General features: G+C 38.4%; 1 protein-coding gene and 1 pseudogene across 3 annotated transcripts in view; one reads left to right on the plus strand and one right to left on the minus strand.

Annotated features, from left to right (window-relative positions):
- Positions 1-2,868: 2,868 nt before the first annotated feature.
- Positions 2,869-4,869, plus strand: LOC306666256 (la-related protein 1B-like; annotated as a pseudogene). Its single transcript has one exon. The product of its transcript is annotated as a la-related protein 1B-like (transcript).
- Positions 4,870-14,127: 9,258 nt separating this feature from the next.
- The window catches only part of SLC35F1 (solute carrier family 35 member F1), a 377,466-nt gene continuing 363,741 nt past the window's right edge, over positions 14,128-27,852 (minus strand). For both annotated transcript variants that reach the window (XM_079149022.1, XM_079149023.1), the window contains one exon: positions 14,128-15,525. In XM_079149022.1, the coding sequence (XP_079005148.1) occupies positions 15,301-15,525 (225 nt within the window). In that variant the 3' untranslated portion in view covers positions 14,128-15,300. The remainder of the gene's footprint in view (positions 15,526-27,852) is intronic.

Consider the following 27,852-nt stretch of genomic DNA (forward strand, 5'->3'; position numbering starts at 1 on the left):
AAGCATCTGTGGTCAGTTACATTCAGAACACAAGTCCATTGTGGAAGGGATGTGGATGCTATTGAAAATAACCGAATCAAGAATGAATACAGGATGTTTGGCCCAAGTTGCCAGAGAGATGGTGGTGCTGTTGAGGGGTGGGGAGGACTGGAAAAAGAACAGGTTCAGAGGGAATCAGAAGTTCTGTTTTGGACAAGTTAGGTTTCAGAGGTCTGTTTGATGTCAAAGTGGAGATGTTGGGCAGGTGGAGAGAGGTCTGAGTTTGGGGATGCCAAACTGTGAATCTTTGACATGAAGCTGGTGTTTAAAGTGCTGAGAGTGAACGTAAATAAAAAGGAGATGTGAACCAAGGACAAAGCTGTGGGGCAGGGGGAATTCTAACATTTTTTATAGAAATAATAAAGGAGGATCTAGCCAAGGACATGGGAAGGAAGGGCCTGTGAGGCATAGCAATGCCAGGAGAAGGTGGTTGCAGAGCTTCAGAGGAGTGAAGTGTTTGAAGAAGGAGTGTCGTCAGTGCCACATTTTGCCAAGATGTTAAGCAGAAGGAGGGTCAAGGAATAATCATAGAATGTAGCACAGATAAGACGTCTGGTAGAAGTGGAACAGATATTTGAGTAGATATGTTGCCTCAGTACGTAGGAATGGTGCCTGATGAAGCATTCAGGGATATTGCCCTTGACCATATCTTCCTATTTCCAGAGCAAGTTAATATTTCTTTGGTTTGCTGATGGAATATTTTTGGTTGCTTTTGTTTTTCATTTAGACCTACTATTTCTGTTGTTCTGCACAAAGAGAAGTTTGCCTGCCACTCATTTTTCATATCAGAGGTAAGCTATGCATGTGGTCAGCATAGGTTTCTTATGCCAGCTGATTTAATGTAACTGATTTTCTACTCAGATTCTGTTTTAGTCAGCTTTTTCGCTGCTGTGACCAAAAAACCTGACAAGAACAATGTAGAGGAGGAAAAATTATTTGGCTCTCAGTTTCAGAGGTCTCAGTCTATAGATGGCCATCTTGATTCTTCAGGGCCTAAGGTGAGCCAGAACATCATGGTGGACGTGTATGGTGGAGGAAAGCAGCTGGGAACACGGCACTAGGAAGCAGAGAGAGCATCTTCACTCACCACTACAAAATATATACCCCAAAGGCACACCCCCAATGACCCTCCTCTTCTAACCACATCCTACCTACCTATAGTTCCCACCCAGTTAATCTCTCTCAGGGGATTAATGCATTGATTAAATCAACTTTCATAACTAAGTAAATTCACCTCTAAACTTTGTTGCATTGTCTCACACATGAGCTTTGGAAGACATCTCACAACTAAACCATAATAGATGCAGTCACTTCATGCTTCTCCTACATGATTTTTACCACAGGATTCTTGTGGATAAGTCCTCAAAGGTTTTGTCAGTTTAAACCCTTTTCTGAGTGATCACAAAATATTTTATACTATGTGTACTCTGATATCTTTGAAGTGAGACACACCTGGATTTGCATCCTGGCCTTTTCACTTGCTAGATGTGTAAATTTGGCCATTTTATATGACTCATTAATACCTCTATTAACTCATCAATAAAGTTGGACTCACTCTGTGACTTTTCCCCACCCTATCCAGGATTGCTTTGAAAATTAAATGAGACAATTTCCCCAATAGCCCACGACCTAGCACATAGTAGAATAAATGATATTGAAATCTATATGAGGCTTTAAAAACATACTGGCTGAAAATTTGAATCAGAATGCTCCAAGATCAACAGTGAACAAACAATATCAAGAGGAAGAAATCTTGAGGTCTTTCACTGAAGGTGAGATTCATCCTTCTGCTGAAGAACTCCACTAATTACTGTAGGTTCACATTATCCTCAAGTGTGACAAGAGAGTGCTACAGGTTGGATCTGGAGTGTCCTTTGAAGGCCCATGCTTGGTGACATTAGGAGGTTTTGGAAACTTTCAGAAGTGGAGCATAGAGGGAGTTCTTCCATCTATTTGGGGGTTTCCCTTAAAGGGGATAGTGGGACCCTGCCCCTTCCTCTTTCTCTCTTGTCATTCCCAGTCATGAGGTGAATGGTATTCCTTTGCCATGTGCTCCTGCCATGATGTAGTGCCTCACCACAGGTCCAAAAGTAGGTGAGACAATTGACTATGGACTAAAACCTCCAAAACCATGAGCCAAAACACACATTTCCTCTCATTAAATTGATTATCTCAGTTTTTTTGGTACCGTAACAGAAAACTGATTATTTCAGTCTCCCTCCTTCATTGTCAGTTATCAATATCTGAGAGTCAGAACATGATTTTTAATTTTTACTATTTTTTACACACTGCATTTTGATTCATTGTACACAAATGGGGTACAACTTTTTGTTTCTATGTATACGATGTAGATTCATATCATTTGTGTAATCATATATGTACATAGGGTAAAGATGTCTGTCTCACTCCACCATCTTTCATACCCCTGCACCCTCCCCCATCTCATTTCCCTCTAGGTAATCTAAAGTTCCTCTAGGGCTGAGGAGATAGCTCAGTTGGTAGAGTGTTTGCCTCACAAGCACAAGGCCCTGGGTTCAATCCCCAGTACCGCAAAAAAAAAAAAAATTAAGAAAAAAAAAAAAGATAAACTTCCTCCATTCTTCTCACCCCCACACTCCCATTATGTATCATCATTCACTTATCAGGGAAAACATTTGGTCTTTTGTTTTTTGGGATTGACTTATTTCACATAGCATGATATTATCCAATTCCATCCATTTATCTGCAAATGCCATAATATTATTATTCTCTATGACTGAATAATATTTCATTGTGGAGTCGGCCGCCGCCCGCGGCTGGGCGAGGCAGCGGCCGAGCTCAGTTCCCCAAAATTATAAAAGCAGGAAAACTCAAGACGAGGAAACCCAATAAGGCCAGTGATTTCAGCGATATGGCAAACTGGCCAACACCAGGAGAGTTAGTGAGCACTGGATCTCAGAGTGTCATCAGCCAAGGAAATAAGAAACCACAAATCAGAAAAGAAAAAGAAGAGAAGGTTGAAAAGAGGAGTAACAGTGAGAGCAAAGAAAACTGGGACGCAAAATTAGATGGTCCTATGGAAAACATCAGTGAGGAGAAGGCCCAGTCCAGCGGTCAACGAAAGAGAGCTAACAAACACAAGTGGGTACCACTGCACTTAGAGGATGTAAGACCAGAGAGTCAGGAGAGACCTGGAGCCCAGAACAGCTCTCGGTGTCAACCTGAAGCAAATAAGTCATCCCATAATAACAGGAGAAACGACACACGAAGTTGGAGGCGAGACAGAGAAAAAAGAGATGATCAGGATGAAGTGTCCAGTGTGAGGAGTGAGGGGGGTAATATCTGAGGTTCCTTCAGAAGCCGAGGAAGAGGAAGAGGCCAGGGAAGAGGACGAGGCAAAGGAAACCCTCGAGTGAACTTTGATTATTCTTATGGTTACCGAGAACATGGTGAAAGGACGGATCCACCACTTCAAACAGAAATTAACACCAGTAAGATGTATTACTATGACGATGGGACGGGTGTGCAGGTGTATCCTGTGGAAGAAGCATTGCTTAAAGAGTATATTAAGCGTCAAATAGAGTATTACTTCAGTATAGAAAACTTGGAACGTGACTTCTTTCTTCGGAGAAAGATGGACGGCACGGCTTCCTGCCCATTTCCCTGATTGCTGGGTTTCACCGCATTCAGGCTCACACCACGAACCTTAATCTCATTCTGGAGGCCCTGAAGGACAGCACAGAAGTAGAAGTTGTGGATGAGAAAATGAGGAAAAAGATAGAACCAGAAAAATGGCCGATCCCTGGCCCTCCTCCCAGGAGTGTGCCACAGACGGACTTCTCCCGGCTGATGATTGTCCGGAGTTCGTGCCAGGCCAAGCCTTTTGCTCACATACAGTCAGGGTGATGATCTACTGAGGCCCCAGATGTCATCTGTGGGAAAGTGCAGTGGAGCAGGTGACTCACTGAAATGCACTGTAAACACTGGAGCAAACCGTGCTGCAGAGATGGAAGCCACCAGCCTGCCTTCTGTGTGAGAGTGTCCACTGCCCACCCCGGGCAGCACAGCAGTGGAGACCACCACCTCTGCCACGACGGGAGACAGAGCCGGGACTGCTGCTGGCCTTCCAGGAACTTTTCTGCCCGCCCTTTTCTGTGTGACTGGACTCAGGCCGAGTGGCTGCTTTATTTGCGGGGAAGCTGACTCTCATCGCTGTGGATGCACTACAGGTTCTGTCTTTGTTCCAGGCAGATGTCCTTGTGTTCAGGTCAATAAAGCAGAGAGAGAGAGGACGGCGTGGCGTTCCCAGCCTGCCAGGCCCTTGGCTCTTGATCTGCCCTTTGCCATGGTGAACATCGTGTAACTCACATGTTACGGTATTTCACATGGACTGTAAGATCCATTAATGTGGACATTTGAGGGGTAAGAAATTGAAGAAATAACAAGGGTATTTTTTTCCATTATTCTTCAAAAGGTATTTTTGATACATCAGTATGTCCTGCCCATCAGAAAAGCATTAATGATGGACAGTTTCACAGAAATCTTTATCTCACTTCTTTGTCAGCCCTGTGCTTCCACTCCCAGCAAGCACCTTGGGCAGGTGTTTTAAAAGTTGAAGAAATGTGACATTGTTTGTTTGCTTGTTTTTTAAAGATATAATGGCTGATTGTAACAGATTGATTTATTGTGTAAACTTGGGTCCAAGATGACATTTTTAACCAGCTTATGAACAATCATTGGTAAGTTGGATAATATAGAAAATACTTTTTCCACAGGATAGTTAATTTAGGTCAGTCAAGTTGGTGATGCCTGTCCATTAACCATTTATGCATTATTAATAAAATTACAAGAATAAAAAAAATATTTCATTGTGTATATATATATACCACTGTTTCTTTATCCATTCATCTATTGAAGAGTATCTAGGTTGGTTCCACAATCTAGCTATTGTAAATTGAGCTACTATAAACATTGATGTGGCTGCATTACTGTAGTATGCTAATTTTAAGTTCTTTGGTATAAACCAAGGAGTGGGATAACTGGGTCAAAACGTGGGTCCATTCCAAGTTTTCTGAGAAATCTCCATACTGCTTTCCAGAGTGACTGCACCAATTTGCAACTCCACTAGCAATATATAAGTGTGCCCTTTCCCCACATCCACGCCAACATCTGTTATTGTTTTTGTTCTTGATAATAGCCATTCTAATTTGAGTAAGATGAAATCTTAGAGTTGTTTTAATTTTCATTTCTCTAATTACTAGAGATATTGAACACTTTTTCATATATTTATTAATAGTCTGTATATCTTCTTCTGTAAAGTGTCCTGTTCCTTGGCCCATTTATTGATTGGGTTCTTTGTATTTTTGGTGTAAAGTTTTGTAAGTTCTTTATAAAATTTGGAGATTAGTGCTCTATTTGAAGTGCATGTGGAAAAGATTTTCTCCTACTCTGTAGACTCTCTTTTCACATTAATGATTGTATCCTTTGCTGAGAAAAAAACTTATTAGTTTGAATTCATCCCATTTATTGATTCTTGCTTTGATTTCTTGTGCTTTGGGAGTCTGTTAAGGAAGTCTGGTCCTAAGCCAACATGATGAAGAATAGGTATAGTAGGAACATACCTCAACATTGTAAAGGCTATCTATGCTAAGCCCATGGCTGACATCATTCTAAATGGAGAAAAACTGAAAGCATTCCCTCTAAAAGCTGGAACAAGGCAGGGATGCCCTCTTTCACCACTCCGATTCAACATTGTCCTTTAAACTCTAGCCAGAGCATTTAGACAGACCAAGGAAATTAAAGGGATATGAACAGGAAAAGAACTCAAACCATCACTATTTGCCAATGACATGATTCTATATTTAGAGGATCCAAAAAACTCCACCAGAAAACTTCAGCAAATTAGCAGGATATAAAATCAATATGCATAAATCTAATGCATTTCTATTCATAAGTAATGAATCATCTGAAAGATAAATTAAGAAAACAACTCCATTCACAATAGCCTCAAAAATAAAATACTAACAAAAGAGATGAAAGACTTCTATTATGAAAACTACAGAATGCTAAAGAAAGAAATTAACAAAAACCTTAGAAGATGGAAAGATCTCTCATGTTCTTGGATAGGCAGAATTAATATTGTCAAAATGGCCATTCTACCAAAGGTACAATTCCAATTAAAATTCCGATGACCTTCCTCATAGAAATAGAGAAAGCAAACATGAACTTCATCTGGGTTAGGGTTAGGGTTAGGGTGAGGGTTAGGGTTAGGGAGACCTCCAATAGCCAAAGCAATCCTGAGCAGAAAGAGTGAAGCAGGAGGTATCACAATACCAGACCTTATCCTACACTACAGAGTAATGTAACAAAAATGGCATAGTACTGGCACCAAAATAGTCAGGCAGACCAATGGTACAGAATAGAAGACACAGAGATAAACCAACATAAATTCAGTTACCTCATAGTAGACAAAGGAATCAAAAACATACAATGGAGAAAAGATAGCCTGTTCAACAAATGATGCTGGGAAAACTGGAAATTCATATGGAGTAAAATGAAATTCAACCTCTATCTCTCAGCCTGCACAAAACTCAACTCAAAATGATTTTTTAAATGGAGGTTTTCATTAGAGATGCAAATGGAAAAGTTAGATTTGGCATGTTCTAAGGACTTCATTTTCCCAACTAAAAGGGCACGCCATCATCCTAAGCACAGCTCTGGCTGTAGTCAGGAAGGAGGAATGTAATCTGCTTTTTTTTTCCAGGTACTTGTCTCATTCTGGACCAGGGGATGATGAACAAAATCATTGCCTTTAGTCTCATTATTAATTGGTCTTGTACTTTACCAGAGAAATCTTGTTGTGCTAAGTTGACATCTTTGCTGGTGACTGGCAGCTGGAATAAGATATTCAAGTGATGGACATAAAGAGGGGGAAAAAAACCCTTTAAGATAATTTAGATATAATTACTGTATCAAGCTACAAAGAAGTAGAGGTGGGAAAATATTGGGATTTCCTTCCATGGAGGAAACATCGACTAGTAGTTCTAACTCAAATAGGACTCTATAAGTAAGTAGCTGAAGAATGGTGTCAGGTTTGCATCTAGAGATAGATTTTGGATTCCCAGTAGTGAGTTCAAAAGGAACATTATCAGAAATAACCATGGACTAATGTAAGTTGTCTTGGATAATCTCAATTAACTTGGATCCTTTGGCTACCATCTCAAAGTTGACTCCGTAGGATCATATGGTTTTATTTGTGCCTGTCTTATGTAACAGCCTACCCTGTAAGCTGAACGAAGCTTGTCTGGAACTACACCTTTTCATTTGTTCCAAGTGGGTCAATCATGGATAGAACCTGACTTGGTACAAAATATTGAACTTCAACCAAAACTTTCATTTAGATTGATTTGGGAACCAAACTTTGTCTCATTTTTCAGATCTTCATCTCTAAAGTTAACATTTGTATGTACTATTTTGTTTTACTAGGGACAAAACATGTAAGAAAAGTTTTCAGTTTGTTATAATCAAGGAAGCATATATGTCAGAATAATATGCCATTTATTGTTGTCTCTACATTATTCTAACTGGGGATAACTTCCCCTCAAGACTGTTTCTTTGGATGAATTAAAGAATAGTGTAAGAATATTTTTTGAAACATTGGGAGTAAAAATGCACGAGAAAGAAATTAAAGCAGCTAATGATCACAATGAAGGAAATAAGGTTCATTTTCAGGACTGATGGCCTGAACCAACTCTAGCAGCATCAAGATATTTCAGTGTTTTGCTAATGTGGGAATCTTGTAGCGTTGAAAAGTAAGGACATTGGGAAAAATAGTAATTTTTAATTTTTTTAAAGCCACGATTTGATTTTAAAAGTATTGTTGCCAGTGCATATAGCAACATGCACTCCTCAGGGCAGGCAGGGCAAATTTTGTTTCAAAAATTTCCAGGCTGCAGTGATCTTGACCACTCAAAGATTTTGATTTCCCCATATCCTTATATCACAGGAGTTGCTGGACTAAGTGGTTCATGTTACTCCAATATTCAGGAGGCAAATAAGTGTCCTTCACCTTAGAGTTGAGTTTGGCCTTCATTCTCCGGCAGCCAAATTATTTTCCAAGGACCTCAGACTCACTATGGATGCTGACCCAACAGGTCATTGGAAAATATAGTGAGGGATAGCTAGTGCCAAGTCTAGAGATGAGAAGTGTTCTTTTGAAAGCAGTGAGCTCTCAATCCTGGATTCAGCAGTTACAGATTAACTATTGCAGCTCTAGTAGCATTTCTGTTTTGGGGAGTCTCATGGACAAAGGCAATCCTAAAGGTCTCTCTCACACTTGCATGTTGAGTAAGAACCATTGAGGGATAATTTCCCATATGCAAACTTTCTCAGAAGGATTCAATCTAGAAGACAAAGACAGTTTGCCTTGGACAAGCACTGTGTTTTTTTTTCTTTTTTTCTTTCTTCTCCCTTTGAAGTTACACCTAAAGAGTTGGTTAATAATAGGTATCTTCTCCTGGGCCACTTATCCATGCTGTCTGCAAAGCTGCTTTGACCCTTGATGGTAAGGATCTACATTTAGCTCTTTGGTTGATCCTGGTTTCTAGTGATACAAGACAGCCTCTAACTAGGAATTATGCACTATTGTATTATCTGCATAATTTTACCAGGGTGACTAAGGCTATAGCTTATCATTACCTAACATCTCTTCTCCAACTAAACCATCTCATGCCTTAAAATGACTTCACTTAAGATTTTAAAATAGTCTTCTATGTTTCATCTAGTTCTCAGATTCTGTGTCTAAGTTTGTGGCTAAATGAAAGCAAACTTCTTTGTTGGTTAGAAGTCACAATTATGAATTGAAAACTGAATGCAAAGTGAAATCATAGTCTTCAACTACTGACACCAAATTCTCCACATTGTTGTCTTCTATCCCTGACAATTTTCTTTTTAATTAAAATGCAGCCTGTTAGGCAAAATCTTGGGAACATAAAGCAGTTATGTGATTCAACCATTTCTGTGCATGTGTGACCTATTTAGCTTTTAAAATCCTATTTAATGCCAAAAACTACATTAGAGAATTCAAACAAAAGTTCACAGGGAGCCCCATAATGAGACTGTTTTGATTATTTCAGTGATTAGACCATTTCCTCTCTCTCTGGAAGTTTCATTTAGAACAGTAGTCATTTTAAGAACAAGTAGATTTTTTAATCCTTTTCTAGTTTACTGTGAAATTGGAAAGGTGCCAACCTTCTGTGAAAGTGTAATTATTACTATTACTTAAAATTTATCAAACCTGATCTTCAAGTACTATGCAAATAATTCTCCTTGCCTACGAAGACAAAGCCAAGAAGACAAGAAGGGGATCCGACTTTGCACAAAAATAGGTTTTATGCCCCATGTTTCAAATTATTAGTCCAAAGTTCTAGAAATGGTATTTGTGGGCATGGATGGGAAAATACTGAGTAAAGAATGGTTTAGATCTACTGCCATAAGGTATCTCTTTCCCTACCATGAGAAACATGCACTCATTTACACATGCATTTATTTAACATTCATCCTTTCTTGAAATGTATGGGTGTGCTGGCTTCTACTGTAATTTACTTTTGAATAATTCCAGCAAAACTGCCTCCTTTAGGTTCCTTCTCTTGCTCTTTTCTTTCTTTTTTCTTCTCTCTCTCTCTCTCTCTCTCTCTCTTTTTTAACACATTGCAGTGAAATGGTAGTGACGATGTTTGAGAATTGCCATTGTAGCTTCTCTCTGTTCTCCACCATCCCTGGCCACCAATGATTCTAAGCAGGAAACCTGAACAGTAAGATGGGAGCTAAGACTAGAGCTGCTCTCCAGGAATAAGAATCCATTAGCCCCACCATTGTGGGCAGGTGGCCAGCTGCTGTTCTACCTCAGACTGCAAGATCTAGTGGCAGGGAGGCATGTGTATAAACTAAGTTGCCAATCTGTCTTGGGAAGGGATGTACCAGTTTCTCTCCAGGTGATTCACACTTCCAGGTTCCTCTAGGATAGTCTCTACTTGTTGTCTGGGCATAATTGTTAAAAGTACCCACTTTGACCTAATGGATTGAATTATGAATTGCATGCTCAGCCTACTTAATGCCCTACTGTAGCTCTGCATGCATTAGGTGACCAGACTCATTTTTAGCTTGTACTATCAGTTTGGAGCAATGAGTTCAGGAAGATTACTTTCCATTGTGTAAAGTAATACTCACCTTTATCCCGATGCGATCTTTCAAGTATTATGGGTTTACTCTTGCTTCTAGCAGGAGATTTGATGAAGGAATTCATTTGCATGCTTTTTACAGATGTTTATCTTATCTATACCAGCCCTTTGGCCATCAAGATGGAAGGCAGTAATCTAAGCACCTATTCCCAGAGATCTCCTCCCTCTCATCATTAGTTTTCCTTTTTAATCAGACTGCAGTAGTGTTTGGAGGCAATTGGTCTGGCTGTCTGAAAAGTGATGCACATTGGCTTGTCCTTTCAGGCACTGTTGAAAGGTCATCTGGTAGGGGCCAAGCTTTCTAGCTGTATTACAATGCTTTTTAGAATTAAACATTTTTGGCCACATAGAGAATGAGGACCAGAGGCCCTGCCTACGTGGCACATAGAGAGCCTTCTGTTTATGCTGTCAGGAAGAAGAAAGGGGAAAAGGGCAGGGCGGAAAGAAGGAATCAAAGAAAAAAAGGAAGAAAGAAAGGGAAAAAAAAAAAAAAACCGAGATCATGTAAATAATTAAGAAGGTATAAGTTGAAAACACTATTTGCAAGTAAAATGAGAACTTTTGTTATTTTATACCCCAGGCCTAAACGTGAAGGACCAAACATTGTTTTTAAATGATTTAAAACAATTCTCCAGAAGGGTACATTTCAGTCAACAGTGATTTATTCCTTTCCAAGAACAGGAATTTTGCAGAAATGAAGTCCTCAAGAATAGTGGAAGTTAAAAAAAGAAAAAGAACTTGTCATAGAATTTCTTATGCTTGTCCTTGGTACTTATGGATTAGAAGATAGACTTCATTAAAGTAAGCTGTCTCAGTGCTTTCAATGTGTATGTTTTGCTGGGCACTGAAAATAGGTAAGCTGGGTTTGATTTCAACTCCTGTAATTTCACACATTAAATTTGTTTTCCTGAGGAACATGAATACAATATAATAAATCACAGCCTTCCTCTCTCATTCAACTGCTTCCTTATCTTTCCATTGCAAGAGCTTTCAAGTACTTAAGAAACTTAGTTCTTTCTCTTAAGAAAGTTAAAATTCAGTGGGGCAATGGATGGAACATGACATGAACATTTATTGTCTATGCTAATTGGACCCCAATCATTTGAAATTTCTGGGCATTTGGACAGAGACTGGACTGAAATCAATTATATTTCATCTTCCATCAAAGAGCTTGCTAAGTAGAATTAAACATTTTAGATTTATATTTAAGGAAAAATCTTTTTTTGAACAGTGAGTCATATTTTTCAAGTAAATTATTTATGTTAAGTACATGTTCCAACTATTTATTTAAAGCAGATCATGATGGATCTTGACTGAAGAGCACTTTATAGAGTACTTTAAAAAGCACTTGGTGTGTGGTTCCTTTTTTCCGGAAAAATGCTTGCTTTTCTTTAAAAAAAATATTTTAAACATACATCTCAGACAGTCACCTTGGCTCACTGAATTTTGAAGACCTGATTATGAACACAAATGACAAGAGGATGTGAATGTATTTACCATCTACTGCTGGCACTTTCAGGGCTGTAGGGCGACAGCAGATAGTGGCAGAAGGAAAATTGCAGGACTCTGCAGGTCCTGGGCAGAACTGTGGGCAGTCCCTGCTTTATAAATGTCCTTCTCTGGAAGAATGCAGATCTGTGGGTCTGCTGTCGTACCAAGGGTATGCAGGACTTTCTTCTTTATGAGACAGTTTCTCAGGGATAAATTTATATTGTCCTACATGTGTTTTAAACATGGGCTTAGAGGTTATAGCCCCAGAGCTTTATTAAGTACCTTGCTAAATAATTAACTTTGCAAATTACAAATGTGTTTAATTTGGCTTTCGAAGCTATAGTTCTGAAACCAAATGTGCCCTTCCTAATTTGGGAATATTTTCTTTCTGGTATTTTTTTTTTTTTTTTGACTTGTACCCAGCTATCTACTTTTGTTGCTATTTCTAGCATCCTGAAGGAGCTGCTTCTATGGTTGTCATAGTGCAGACAAACACAAGAAAACCAAGAACTCAGTGCTTTCATAAAGCATTTATTTTTATTTGAAAACATTATACAGGCATTACATTGCCACAGCCAGTCCATAGGGGTGCATGCAAATATCAAAAATGGACAGTTTTTTCAACTCATCGGTGTAAATATCCTTTTTGGTTCATATTTTTCTTTTGCAGTGTCAGAATTAGTGTGCTTTGTTATGTGGCTTAACAATAGAATCCTACCCATGGGGTAAAATCTGTACTGGCAGCTAGCTGGGGACTACTAAATGGTTACAAATAAAAATAAACCCAAAACAAATAATACTACACGCTTGTCAAAAGGTTAATAGCACAAGTTAGCAATATCTAAACTAAACATTGAAACATTTTCATGGGACAAATTTTCAGTGGTGCAAATTTTTCCATTGCTTGGTCTTCCTTGATGTGTGTTTCAGAGTTTGGAGCCATTGGGAAGGTGTGACCAAGGCAAGCTCTGTCCCCAGTGCAAGTTTTCATGGAGGAATGAGAACCACCACTCATCTCTGGCAGGGTTTAGGAGAGCTGTGGGTGGCTCTTAATCAAATTTTACACAAGTTGCTAAATTCTCTTTGATGAGGAGAGAGTGGTGATGGATTGAAAAGCTGAAATTTTTGCTGGTGTCTACTGAGGTTATGAAATCTCAGAAACTAAAATGGCTAGAGTTAATATCACCCTATTCCCATATCCCACCCCACTCCCAAAGGATCAATGATTTTACACACAAAAAAAGAGTCTGTTCTTTACTTTTTTCCCCCCTCACTTAAGGGTCAGTCTGGAACTTCTGATCTTTTATATTCTATGTGTTACCAGCCTTTCTAAATGGAGACAAACCAATACAGTGAGGTAACCCAGTGACATGGAAGTCTGATTACAAGGACACTGAATGACAAAGGTATACAGTGAGTTCATCTTGACCTTCACACTTGGTTTCCATACAATGGAGTCAATTAAAATATTCTATAAAATAATTCATATGGCGACCTTTAACCATTAGTTGATTGCAAACTTTTTGGAAATTTAAATTAAAAAATAATTCCAGTCCACTAAGTAGACCTGGAAATAGTTTCAGCCACTTGCTTTTCATAAGACTACTAAGTGTCTACAAATTAGTGTCATAAAAACGAATCGAAAAGACAAAAACATTTGGCTTAAAATAAATACTAAAAATGCAATAAATCAAGCAAATTATGCAAACCAAAGGAATGTAAACACAAAAATAAAACCACAGTCTTTAAAGGTTTTCAGATCTGAATGGACAAAATATTCAGAGAAAGGTATTTAATTGGTTTAAAAGGTAGCAGAGAGCAGATATTGGCAAGTGTGTTTTGATTTGATGTAACTTTAATATTGACCTCTTTCCCCCCAACAGAAAATGCAACATGTTTTTAAGGGGGCTGAACTGACCATTAAATCTGCACTTCAGAGAAGATCATTTTTCTACCCATCTCCTGGTACAGGACCACCCACCCTGTGTAGAAAAGTCAGATAAAATGGCCACATGAGTGCTGGCAGGGGCAGGGGATACCTTTGCCTGCCATATTTAAGTCTTGTTCAGGCCCTTTGCTGCAATCCGTCTTCCACAGAGACCCCACTGGCATTTTGATTTGCTTGCTTAAGATGTATTTATTTGAATTGTCAAATTTTCATAAACATTTATACAAACCCTGATATTTCACTGAAGATTTTTTTGAATGATATTGAAGTTAGCCAAATTCAAAGAGCACTTCACATACTGACACAAAGAATCTATTCTAAGTTAAAGAGGTCTATGAGGTTTCTTCATTTCCTGTGTTTGTAAAAAAAAAAAAAAAAAAAAAAAAAAAAAAAAAAAACAAAAAAAACCAAAAACAAAAACAAAAAAAAACCAAAAAAAAAAGGGCTACTTTATGGGCAATAGATTAGATTAGTGACATATCACTCAAAGCCTTATCGGGACCCTGTCATGTTCTCTGTATCCATACGAATGTGTGTCAATATGGCCTGTTATTGGATGGATGCCAAATATGACCAAAATGCCAGACTTTTTCAATGGTGACATTGTTACCACTACGAAGTGACCAGAGCAAATGAGCTAGTATTAGAGATTGCTCCAGACCAGCACCTTGACTTTAGGAGGTGGCATAACCAATGATACTCCACAGCAAAGATAATTTCCGTGTTGGTATACTTCAAAAAGGCTTCCATATAATTTCTGAAGCAAGGATATAGGGAGAGGCTGAACAATTTTAAAAAACATATCTAAGCCTAAACACAAATGCTATTATTTCTGGCGTTTCCCATAAGCCACAGAAATGGAACAGTCCTTGTCCTGTTATTATGGGGACTTGATTAGCAGAATTGCATGGCACAACAGAAAGGCATGGCCTGGAGTAATCAGAGATTGAAATATAAAAAGGCTAAAATGTTTGTTTATATCTATTCCTAGAATAGAGAATTATATGGTCAGTTGCCCCTCCCCACAAGGGTCACAGCACAAAATACTTATTGAGCAGGCAATCCAACAGGTAACAGAGGAAACCATTAGCCACCAGGTCCCTAGGATAAGGAAACTTCTCAGGGGTGGAGCTCCTGTGGCATGCATCACTCATAGAGTCTGTGCAAAAAAATAAAGTATGATTCTTAAAAAGTGACTTGCCATAGAAAAGTGGGATTTATGTTGACTACATGTGGGTCTGGCAATAGTTCCTATTGGGAGTACAAAACCTCCTCCTGAAAGTCAGTGTAATAACAGTAACAATAATACAAATCATAATAACAATAATACTTGCTTTTGATTCAAAAATATTCACAATAATTAATGCAGGGGGGTTGTGATCAGGATACGCACTAGCTAGGCATCTCTCCAAGTCAGGTGGATTGGAGCCTGTGTCTCCAGTGATTTCTAGCTTGTTCCTTTTACAAGCTTTTGGAGGATTTGCTACCTTGCAGTCCGCCTATGTGAACTGCACCTAATAAATACCTTTCTCTATGTACAATACAGAGTTGATGGGCAAACACATGGCCACTGAGCTGTCCTCAGCGGGCAGGGTGGGCCTCACGCTAGGCCACCCGAACGTGGGGCTCCTCTTCTGTCTCCTGGCCGAGGCTGGTGTAGGTGACTGAAGGCTCCACCTGAGCTGTGGTTGGTAAGTCCACAACAGGTCCTGAAGGATTGCGGAACTGCTTGTACACTCGGGGGTCCTGGGCTATGTAGGTGGAGGTGGAGGAGTACAGCACTAGCCCAATAAGGATGGTGAAGAAAGACAGGAGATAAAGTCCTGAAAACTAAAAACACAACAGCAAAGTGATTTAGCAGCCAGAGCAGAAAGACTGCCCCATTAATGAAGCCCAGTGAGGCAGGAGGAGCTGCTTCCTCCCGAACAGGCAGCTTGATGGGTTGGCCAATACTCATGATGGAAAGTGAATTTTCTCCTCCTAAACTGACTTGGTCTTATTGATTCCCCTTATCTTTTTCTAGACCCTGTGGCTAATAAGAGGAACACTTAACTAATTACCTCTAAAGTGCCAATCTGAGTACCTGGTATGCGGGAGATTTAGTTAAGCACAAATTAAAATACATCAAGTTAAAAGCAAAAAAATCCCCAGCATCACTCAGTAAAGACTTGCTTGTTTGTGGCCTCATTAAACTCCGATGAAATACAGATATTCCATTTAGGGTTATAATGAAGCCATAAACAAGGAACCCCTCAGTGACAGCTGCGTCAGGGAACTCTGGTTTCACCGTAATCCAATGCAGACATTATTTGTCTTTCCAATAGGAACTACTATTGACTTTGGTAACTATCTTTGTAAGATTAGACTATTCTTTGACAGGAAGAAACAGTACAACATTCCATCCCTGCCCAAGCCAAACAGGGTTGTCCAGATTATTTTTCCAAAACTGCTAGTTTGATAATTCATGGAGTTTGTGTGTGAGGGTTGGGGGGTGCGATTGGTTTATACAAGTCCCAATAATTTACATATTTTTGAAAAATTACAACTTGGGGATCTTCTCAAGCAGTTACACTGGAAGTGCTTGAGTAGTCACTAGGGGAGATAAGGTACCCAGATGAGTGTTTCCATTTCTCTTGTTCTATTCCTTCATTCAGTGAATAGTTTCTTGCAAAGCTTTCTCTGTACCAAACATTGAATTATATTCTGGGGAAAGAGAAATGAAAAATAAGGTTGGTCCCGACCACCAAGGCCTTCATAGTCTCACTGGAGAAATAGGCACAGATACGCAAAAACAATACAACACACTTATAGAGTACCAAGGCTCATTTTCGTCAATAGCTATTATCCCAGTCTTGACCACATCCTGCATCCATGGGAGAAAGTGATCAATTTTATTTCTACCTTTGTTGTTTATGCTCAACTCTGGAAGAAATAACAACTGGTAAAAAGGGAAAAACTCATTGGGAGCTGAAAGAAAGGAGAATAGGAAAATGACCCCGTAAGTTACAAGGCTAAAATAAAAAGCTAAAAAGATAGCTATAAATGGTGGTTCAATAGTAGGAAAGGCAGTCTTGAAAATGACACAAAGAGGTACCCTTGTGACTAAAAGGACCTGCCACACTGTTTGTTGACTTTTTTTGCTTTCTGCAGGAACAAGGTAGCTAAGACTAAAGGTTTGATTATCTTTCTACAGCAGTCCTTGCCCTGACCCCAACTTTCCAACCAGATGATGGCACTTGGCCAGATGGATTTATGTACTAGATTCAGCTTGAACTAGCTTCACTTAATTAACTTGAAATAATTAATTCAGTTTTCCCCCAAAGAAACGTGCCTTATTCTTTGATCTGTGAATTTGTAAAATAAAAGGATAGGGAAAGGAGATCACTAACTCAGAAAACGTACTTAACCCCAAATTTGCTTCCTGAAATTCTCAATTCAAGAGCTTCATCCTTTAGTGGGAACATTAGTACATTAAATGAGTTCATTCCTAATCTTGCCATCACTTCAGATATTTTGTTAATCACTTTCACTTTCAAAACCCTACATGTATCTTTTCAGGTCAAGCATGAAACCCTGCGAAGTCTCAGGTGTGAGCCTGCCTCTCTTCTTGCAGATGGCGGTAGAGAGATTAAGAATTGGAGCTTTGCAGTTGCGCTGTATTCCATCCACCAAACTGGAATCACATCTTAGCTTTACTACTTTCTAGCTGTAACCCTGGAAAAGTTTCTTAAATTTTCCAGATCCAAGCTTCCTTATCAATCAAGTTCTCCTACTGGGTATTGGGTTGTAAAGATCAAGTAAGATGAAGCCTGAAAATCACTTATCACAGTACCCATCTTGTAGGAGTCATTCAATTTGTGTTGGTTTCATTTGTTGTTGATATTATTTTTGTACCACTTCAAAGAACATGGACCCCTAAGACTGAGTGAAAAACCCACTACAAAGTACTTTCTTGGGACATATCTTTGAAACAACAACACATATTGTATCTCCAATGAATTTCTATTTAATTCATACAGAATTCACTCTAAGATTGCTCTGAAGATAGATGGCATGGAATTTTACATGACAGAGGCATCTTGGAAGTTGCTCAAGAAATTTATTATTAGATGGTAGAGAAAGTTTTCATTTCCCCAAAAAGGGAATAGTCAGACAAGCATCACAATGAATCAGGATAAATTCTGAACATTACAAATGATGACAGAAAGTGTTGATTTTTTTAAAACAAGAAAGGTTTTCATCCCCCCTTTTTATTTTAATGGTACAAAAGGAAATTTAATCAGGGTACCTGAGAGAATGACCCCCAGTTCTGGATGGTGCACTTGGACAGCATTTGTTTGAAAAACCAATCAAACAGAAGTTCTATGCACTCTAGGCTGCTTAATTTATTACCTGCAAAGACATTCTTATTTCTCCTTCCTTAAGCAAAGAGGATAGGAACACTCATGAGAAATGAAAGCTACCTCAGCGATTCAGATAAGGCAAGGTTTAGGGCAGGCTTGTCTTCACTGAGGGACTGCTGTCTGAGTGTGCTGTGTGGTCATTCCCTTAACCAACTGCAGCCCTCAGAATATGCGGTATGTTCTGAGGTACAGAAAAGGACAGCCTGCATTTTATCTGCACACAGCCTGGAGAATCTGGGAAAGAACGAGCCTTGTGTTAACACTACCACGCTGCAGACAATGTTTGCATTGCTGTTTTTCCATTTTGATGTGTCATTGTGAAAAAAAGGTCAGAAAATGCTCACTGTGAATGAGAATCCCTGTGTGTTGCCTAAAATAATTTGATTGGGATGCAATTCATTGTAAAGGAGGTGACTTGGAAGGCTGATAATAAGCCTGTACAAACTCTTTAACTTCCAACTAGGAGTTAAACCTAGCTTTTAGACAGCTGGCATATCAATATGGTCGCTATTTAATTAATGCGGCATTTGGCACATCATTAAGGACAGACAAAATTTTCATTTTATTTTTGGCATTAAACATCTAAGTTGAATTTTAATAAACTAATGACTTCAATGGGCTTAAACCTAAACAAGTAGAATGATCACATGGTTTGAAAGTCATTTTTCCAAGTACATTTATAAATAGATCAACTATGATATGTGAGGAAGAGAGCAATTTTTCAAGGGCAGTTTTCTTTTTCTTGCTTGATTAAAAAGAGCAGTGGTCAAAGGAGGGCATTCCTCAGAGGGGCACGAAGTGAACTGTGAAGAGAAATTGGTTTAAGCTCAACTTTTATTTAATGTATATACCAGCTACTTGGAAAGGAATATCTCATCCCTGGCCCTTGCCTCTCTTTCTCTACCCCTCCTCCAACCCTCTTCTCCTCCCCAGCCTCCAAGAGGTGGGAAGCTTTGCTCCACCACATCTTCCCTGACATGATGTTCACCTCATCACAGGTTGATAGCTATGGCACCAATAGACTACAGACTAAACCCTCTTAAACCATGAGCCAAAATAAGTCTTTTCTCCTTTAAATTGTTTTATTCAGGTATTTTGTTCCAGAGGGAAAAAAGCTCACTAATATAAGTGGCTTTTAATGCTAAAATATTTCACATATATGATGAATATGTAGCCACGATACATATTTGTTAGTTATCATTCAATGAAAACTTTAAAAAAATGCCTGGGGATATAGCTCAGTGCTAGAGCACTTGCCTAGCACGCATGAGGCCCTGAATTCAATGCTCAGTACTACAAAATAAAGAAATAAATTAAATTTTAAAAAAGATATCAATATAATTAAATCCTCCCCCACCCCCGTTTTCTCCCAGTATTAGGGATTGAACCACTGAGCACATTCCTTGTCCTTTTTATTTAATATTCCTATTTTTAAATTTTGAGATAGGGTCTTACTACTTTGCCCAGGCAGGCTTCAAACTTGCAATTCTCTTGCCTCCGTCTTCTTCCAGGTTACTGGTATTATAGGTATGTGCCATCATGCCTGGCACCTTCCCACATATTTAACTCCAACAGAAAACATCTAAATGAGAGTAAAGTCTGGGTATCTGCAAACTTAACAGATACTTCAGAAATCAATGCAACCATGGGTAAGCAGAGCAATAAATGGCAGTGACAGGTTATTTTCAAGTTTATGCAGCCTCGTCTGGTAAATGTGGGCTCATGAGCTACTGGGAAGAAATTCCATTTTGGGAAATTTATCTCATAACTTTAACTAACTGGCAATTGTGGCTGGGAAAAAACAGACTTTTAATTAAGTTTGTAAAAAGTCTCCTGAACATTCTTTGCAATATAAAAACAAAATGTTCCTTCTTGTCCGCCCTCTATTTGGCTTCAGGAAAGTGTGTAATATAAGTTGCACATATAAAGATAAATCAACTGGCACATCTATCAGTGATTTTTAGGTCAAGAAACAATATATAAGCCCAATTCTGTTTGCTATGGAAACAGATTGCAGGTTTGGAAGTTCTGGGTACCAGAGTGATATAAAGACCCATTAGTGACTAAATAAAGTAAAATGCCAATTCAAAGAGTGAATCAAATCACACGTGGTGATTCACACTTTTACAAGCTACTTGCAAGTTCAAGTCTAGCCTCTGCAACTTAGCAAGACCCTGTCTCAAAATAAAAAAATAAAATAAAATAAAAAGAATTGGGGATGTAGCTCAATGATAAAGCACCCCTGGGTTAAAAAAAAAAGAGTGAATCATAAATTAAATATGCAGCTGCTCTAGTGAAGAGTAACTAAAAGGGGAGTCCTTGGTATGTTCAGTCCCCACTTTATATGTGGATCTTAGGGGGAGACCCTTTGGCAGGCATCTTGGAAGGGTAGTAGCCAATCTGCTGCATGTTCTGGGGTGGGAAGGAGAAGACAGTTCAGTAATGACAACATATCTCTTACAGCCCTGTACTTCTCAGAGGGTTGAGGACCACACGTTGCATCCAGGAAAGCAAGAGTTACAAGAGGCTGTTGGTCAGTGCTGGGCATGCTGTAGGCTGTGGCCTGGTTAGGATCCTGTGACAAAAGGCTCTGCTTGGGCCTGATCTGTTGCTGCTGGGTCAATGCCAGTTGCTATTCAGCCACAGAAACTAGACAGACCTGGCTCCACAGAAAAACCAACACAAACAAGTTGATGCTGGATCTTCTAATTTTGGCTCTGCACTAAACTAACAAGACCATTTTTATTATTATTAAGTATATGAAAAATATGAAAGTTTGACTTCTGGGTTTACTAAACTGGAAATAAATGACCTTGGGAGACAAGCTTTTTCAAATACTTTCCAACTCCCCATTATTATCCTACATGTGCCTCCCCTATTCTATTCTATTTCTCCTCTTCTTTTTCTTGTTTCTTTTTGTTAGTCAAAAACAAACAAACAAACAAACAAACAAAAAAACTACATCTTTCTGGTTAAACATTGCAATATTTATTTCTTCTAGATCATACTATGGAAAATACCAAACGTGGGCATGGCACACAATCTACTGACAAACACTGAAATCAGACTAAGAATACTGGTTCCCCACAGACTGTTCTTTCTCTAGGGAATTCCAATCCCAAATTCATGATAATATAATCAAGCCAGGAAATTAAAAAAACCTTAGAATTCATTCAAGTGCCTTAGAATGCCAAATGGTTTCTCTATCTATATCAGAAAAACAAAAGCATTGTTAAGATTTAATACTTGAAAAAAATTATCCCCTGAGCATTGAGTTGTTAAAAAGAAGGGAAACAGCAACTAAGTTCCCTGCCTGTCTGCGTGCTTCACATTGTCACCCAGGCCAAGGATGTGCCCTGAGCACAATCCCAGTTTTGTTTAAGGGGCCTTATGTTTGGTTTGCAAAAACCAAATTATTTGGCAGTGTAATTTGTGCAGCCAATCACATCTTAGGCTGATAAAGATTCTTTTGCAGGCAAATATCTTCTCTTGTGGGTAATTTCACACATGAGTACAGCAACAGAGAGCTAAAACTGGATTCTGCCATTATCTCTTATATGACAGACATTTTCACTTGGTTTGATGAATTGATAGAGATTCTCTTTCATGCAGATTTCTATTTTCTATAGTCCAGTAGGGGAAAAAAAAAAAAAAAAAAAAAAAAACCCATAATAGCCAGGTCAAAAGTAGAACAGAAGGGGCTTCCTCTGTGGGAGAGTTTAATTACAGGCTCAATTACAACCAAGGGTATTCAATGGCTCATTTATGTCACCTTCCCATGCATTGTTCTTATTATCACTACATAGTCCAGAAGGGATTACATTTGTGTAGGAGACACATTGAGCAGTAGCCTTTGCTCTATTTGGATTCTTGTATCACAAAGCATCTATTTTCTTCAACGAAAAGATGCACATGGGGCTCTAGTGTTTTTGCAGGAGACTAGATGTTAAAACCAAAGAAGGCTACTTAGCTTGTAGAAGTGGTAGTACTGCCTCTCAGCATATCCCAAAGATCACCCGTCCCCAGACAATGGAATCAAGGGATGGAAATGGAAGTGCCACTACTCACTATTTGCCCTGGTGATCCACTAGCAAAAGTTCTAGTGTCAAAGGGATGCATGCTTTCCTTGAGAAACAGAACAATGACTCCACTGAATTGGAAGTTAAGACTGTCATCTAGTCACTTTTGGCTCCTCATGCTTCTGAATCGGCAGGCAAAGAAAGGAGTTAACAGTGTGTGTCATCCTTAAAGAAAAGGAGGACGATAAAACTTCAAGACTCTGAATACCTCTTTCCGTTCCCAAAAAGCTAGCCAAGTTAAGGGAACAATAAAAGTGAGTATGGGCCAGAATGTCCAGATACATATTATCTTGAAGGATACTGGCTTTCTCTTGTTTATGCTGGGAACTTGGGTAAATTAGTGTCATCTGTAGAGAGCTGCTTTCTTGCATGCACGTCAAGTTCCTCGAGGTGCCAGTCATACAATGGGACAAAGCAAGCTAAGCTGATGGTGCTTTTGTAAACTAACCTACAAAACATGCTTCCCTGCAGTAACTGGTGAGGATCAAAGTACTGTGGAGAGGGAAGTGCTTGTTCAGGCAACCACTCCTGGATAGAGCATTGAGAGGGATGGGAGGCACTATTTTCTGGTAAAATATGGGAGGTACTATGTGAAACAAGAGGTAAACCTGGTCAACCCATTGCTACTGGACCTTCAGGCAAAGTACCTGTTCAATCCATTTTCACTGGCCCCCAGAAGAATTTCTCAATAAACATTATATCTCATATCCCATCTCTGGTTGTGTTCTTTGGTCTTCCCACAACTTATCCCACTGCCCTAGAACAACTGGGCTATGTGCATTACACAGTGCTGAATGGGTGATTAATTCTGACTACCAGTAGAAAAACTGGACTATTAATTTACTAAGGAGGTGAGAAAATGTATATCTGGAATACAGGAGATCCCTTAGGGGATCTCTTAGTATTACTATGTTCTGAGATTAAAGTTAATGAAAAACTACAAGAACCCCATATAGGAAGGATTACTAATGACTCAGACCTTTAAGGATTGCATTTTTGAGTAACTTCATGATGTGACGATCCATGATCAAAAGGCAACTGCTGGCAGCAACAGAAGATGGAAGAGGAAAGGAATAGATTCTTGCCCAGCACAAGAGCCTTTGGACAGTGTATACCTCTGCTGAAACTTAGCTTTGACAAAGTGAAACAGATTTCAGACTTCTGGCCTCCAGAACTGTGAGAGAATAAGTATCAGTTATTTTTAGCCACCAAGTTTGTGGTCATCTATTCCAGTGGCCATATGAAACTAACAGACCCAGTAATTAGTTATTTGTTGAATAATCGAGTGTGATTGTGAGATGAGACCCTAAGTATCACCTAACCGCCAATTCGTTCAATAAATACTACTGAGTTCCTACCATATGTCTCATGCTGGAGAAATGGTGATAAACAAAATAGATATAACCCTTGTCTATGTGGAAAACAGACTAAAAGTAACTTGAAAGAATTAATCTGTAATACAGTTACATGCTATGAAGTAAGTAAACAGGTGACAGGATGATGTAATAGAGTTTTGCAGAAGCTATGTAAGATGAGGCATTCGAAGACTAAAGGATCAGATGGAGTAGCCATGAGAGCATCAAGGGGAGGAGCATCCAGGTCAAGAGACATGGAGAGCAAAGACCCTGAGGAAGACAGGGCTTGACTAGCTCAAGGACAGTCAGTGTCACTGATGTCCAATACTTAATAACGACTCACAGTCACTGATGGGATTTAAATTAATCACCCTCTTCATAACTCATGAGTAAACTGTTATTTCCCCTCTTTTACAGAAGAGGACATGGAAGCATAGTATGGCGGATGTGGGAGCCATAGGCAGGGACAGTGTTTGGAGGTCAGCAAGGCCTGTATTTGTTACTCAAAATTCAATGAGAAAGAAGTATCAAAGGGTGTTTGGCAGAGGAGAATCTAATCTAACATGTGTTCTAAAAAGATTATTCTGGGGTTGGTGGAAGGTTAACTGTAGAAAAGAAGTGGAAGCAAAAAGATCAAGAGACAATGTAATGGCCTAAGGAAGAGGTGGTGGTTTGGATTAAGATGGTGGTGGTAGAGAGAGAAGAGAATCCATTCTGGAAGAAGATCAACACAATTTGCTGATAGAGGAAATGTAAGGGATAAAGAAGAAAAAAGCCAAGACTGAATCTTGATTACTGAAGCCAAATATTCTTACGGTATATGATTCTCCAGTAAACTTTCTCACAGAGCATTTATTCCCCTATTTCACATATCTCTTTTCAGTGGTGATTTCCATTTATCTTTGATAGTACTAGTGTAAGTTGTCTTGTTCTAGGTATAATTCCTACCAATATTTATTCCATAAAGTTCTCCATCACTTCATTCAACTCCTTCTTGCAGTCTGAGAAGCTTTCTGAGAATTGTATTCAGGAAAGCACAATGAATAACACTTCTGGATTAGGTATGAAAATCTAGCTTAGCAAACACAGCTGCAGTCTACCTCTTAGAAAGTATTTTCATATGTGACATCTCATTTCCTTTTCCAAGAATCAATCTGTCAGAGGAGTACAGAGTACCATGTTGAACATCTTGATGATGAGGAAATGGGAGATGGGGGAGCTTAGCACTGCACTTAGGCTTTGATCCTGCGGTGACAGCCAACACGATGCCTGGAGACCTTGACATCCAGCTAAGCCTCTTCCCACTCTTCTAATGGCTTGATTAACTGTATTACCAGGTTGCTAATTACTTCTCTTTCTTCCATTCCCTATACTCAAGCTTCTAAGGGGCAATTCTTATTTTTTTTTTACATAAAGAATGGACTCAACTTCAATTCAACATATATTGGAACAACCTTAATGTATTATTAATGAACTTGGGAGACATTCTTTCTTGAATAGAAAAGAACAAGAGAAAAAAACCTTGACAACATGAAATATGTGTTCCCTCTCACCATATTGGAATTCTACATTTCCTTCATTTTTATGTACCTGGTGGTAGCTTTCTGTGATAAACAGAAAAGAGAAATAAATGGATGAATAATTTATCTGTAAAGAATATTACAATATGGCAGTTGTAAAGAAAGAAAACGTGTTATGATTTTAATGGTTAGGTTTTTCCTAAATAAGAAGTTTGGTTCCTAATAAACAGCTGAAATACTCTCCTAAATACCCATCAACATTCACTTTTAATTTCAGAATATCATGAGAAATTTTTGGTTATCCCAATAAAATCTTACAATGGTATTACTATTGAAATTTCACAGTATTTTATAATCCTTAAAATCCATGCAGTACCATAAAAAATGTGACATTCAATAACAATGGTAGTTTCTTTTCCCCTTCAAAAATTAAATTTTGAACCTCTTCTAAAAATAAAATTATCTAATGTCTTAATAAATAACAGGAAACTTTGGATTATGCTATATTAAAAAACACATTTTTCCCTCAAAATCTAGAGTTGTCCCCTATGCTTGATATCCATGAATTAATATAACTATAATGATCTATAAGTTTCTCTATGTAAACTTTTTAGGAAGATGGGAAGAGCTCAAGATCACCATGCTTTAAAGAGATCCATAATTTAGGACCTTCTTTACTGTCAAATTAGCCAGTGGGTCTTTCCTCTGGACAAGTCAACTTGAGATTGTGATTACTATTGTCTGATACTGTTTCTCCTGAGGTTTGCTGTATGTATGAAGCCAGTTTAGAATGCTCTCCCTGTTTCCAGGTGCCTTTGTTTCCCAGGTAGCTCATTGTTCTTTGTAAGATATAGCTTTAATATTCCTTCTCTCTCACATCTTATCTCAAGATTACTGATTTGCATGAATCCCCTACTCATTCTTTATATATAATTGAAACCCATAAAACATTAAAGCAAAGATATCTCACTGCATTGTTGAGTGTGCATGCTACTGAAATTCTTAAAACAAGATAGACAGGTATGGCCTTAGATACCACTAAGGACTGATGACTAGGGGAAAGTTTTCAAGGAAAGTTAAATTCTACATCAAGGGTCAGTAAACTACCAAATCTGGTAGCTGACTGGTTTTGTAAATAAAGTTTTATTGGGACCCAGCAATATCTGTGGTACAGTTGCATAGATGTGAAGTAATGGCCTAGGCCTGAAAAGTCTGAAATATTTATAATCTAACCCTACACAGAAAGGTTTGCTGACCTTTGGTTCATATCCACACAAACAGCTAGAGATATGTAGACAGTATGTGATGGTGATTCATTTAACAGTTATCCTGTGGATGACTTATGGGTAACACATCCAAATATTAGGTGTGATTTAATTTTTCATATGAATTCCTTAGTAAATTCCCAAACTTTAATCTAAGTTCCTTTCTTCCATTCTTCCACACTCCCATTACACTGCGTACAGTTACTGTGGCATTGAACAGACTTCTGAATCTCCATGTTCCCTTAGCAATCCATCAATTCAACCAGAGCATGAACCAAAACAGTGGTTTGCTATTATGAAATCTGAATCTTTTGTAGCTTTTTTCCTACACTTGAGATGTAACGATTCATATTGATAAAAATCTTTATCACTAATTAAATGAGAATTCCTGGATATTGCTTGGACTGGAATATTAAAGATTAACTATCTCTTGCAAAAGTAATATTTGATTCAATAAATAACTACAGAAAACTTTCTGTACTAGGTTCTATACAATGTACCAAGGATACAACAGAGAGGGAGCCATGCATGGTCTTATCTCAGAGCTTAGTACTTACTTCCTACACATAGTTTGTTCTTTCAATTAAAAATAGGATTAGTTTGAACACAAAGGAAACACCAATATAGTCCTTAACCACTGAGACCTCCCAAGAGCAATTCCTACACAATAATGCCTGTTCCATGAAGCATCAGGAAAAAACTGGACATGAAACTGCTAACCAAAGTGTTCATTCAAGTTAAACTGAGTTACATTGCTGTATTTAAGGTCCCAAAGAATAGTTTATAATGTATTTATTTATTTATTTATTTTTTTTGCGGTGCTGGGGATTGAACCCAGGGCCTTGCGCTCGCAAGGCAAGCATGCTACCAACTGAGCTATATCCCCAGCCCTATGTATTTATTTTTTAAATAAAACCATATCCTAAATACACTCAAATAAGATGGAAACCAGACTTATGATGACAGGTTGGTGCTTGGTTATCTAAGTAAAGAGTTTAGTTATTAAAAATAATGGGGAAGACAGAAACAAATCAATTATTTTTACGTTTGTCAATTAAAATTGATAAGAAGCCTTTATAACTTTCTCATCAATGTTGCAATTTTATCTACTTTTTCAATGGCAGAAGTCCCTATTTAGATTTCCTTTCTATTTGAGAGAATTTCTAGCTTTATTTTCAAAATGAAAATATCTTTATTGCTTTATGATTATAAAATAGTAAAAATTCATATAATGGTTCAGCAACATATAATTTATGTAATACTTAGAAGTGTGAAGAACATGAAATATAGTCAAAATTCTATGCTTAAAAACAGCATTATTTATAGAATGTTCACCATGTCAGATATTGCAGTAAATGATTTTCATGCACTAGTTCATTCACTCCTCACAATTTTTCTGATGATATGGAGGCTATGATCCTGTTTTGCTAAAGAGGAAACTAAAGGAAACTAAGGGAAGTAACTTTGACTCAAGGCCACATAATTGAATCATGTCTGAGATTTTTAACCAGGGCCCCCTACATAGAATCAAGGGG

Source organism: Sciurus vulgaris (assembly GCF_902686455.1).
Source record: "Sciurus vulgaris genome assembly, chromosome: 7".
NCBI classification, from domain to species: Eukaryota; Metazoa; Chordata; class Mammalia; order Rodentia; family Sciuridae; genus Sciurus; species Sciurus vulgaris.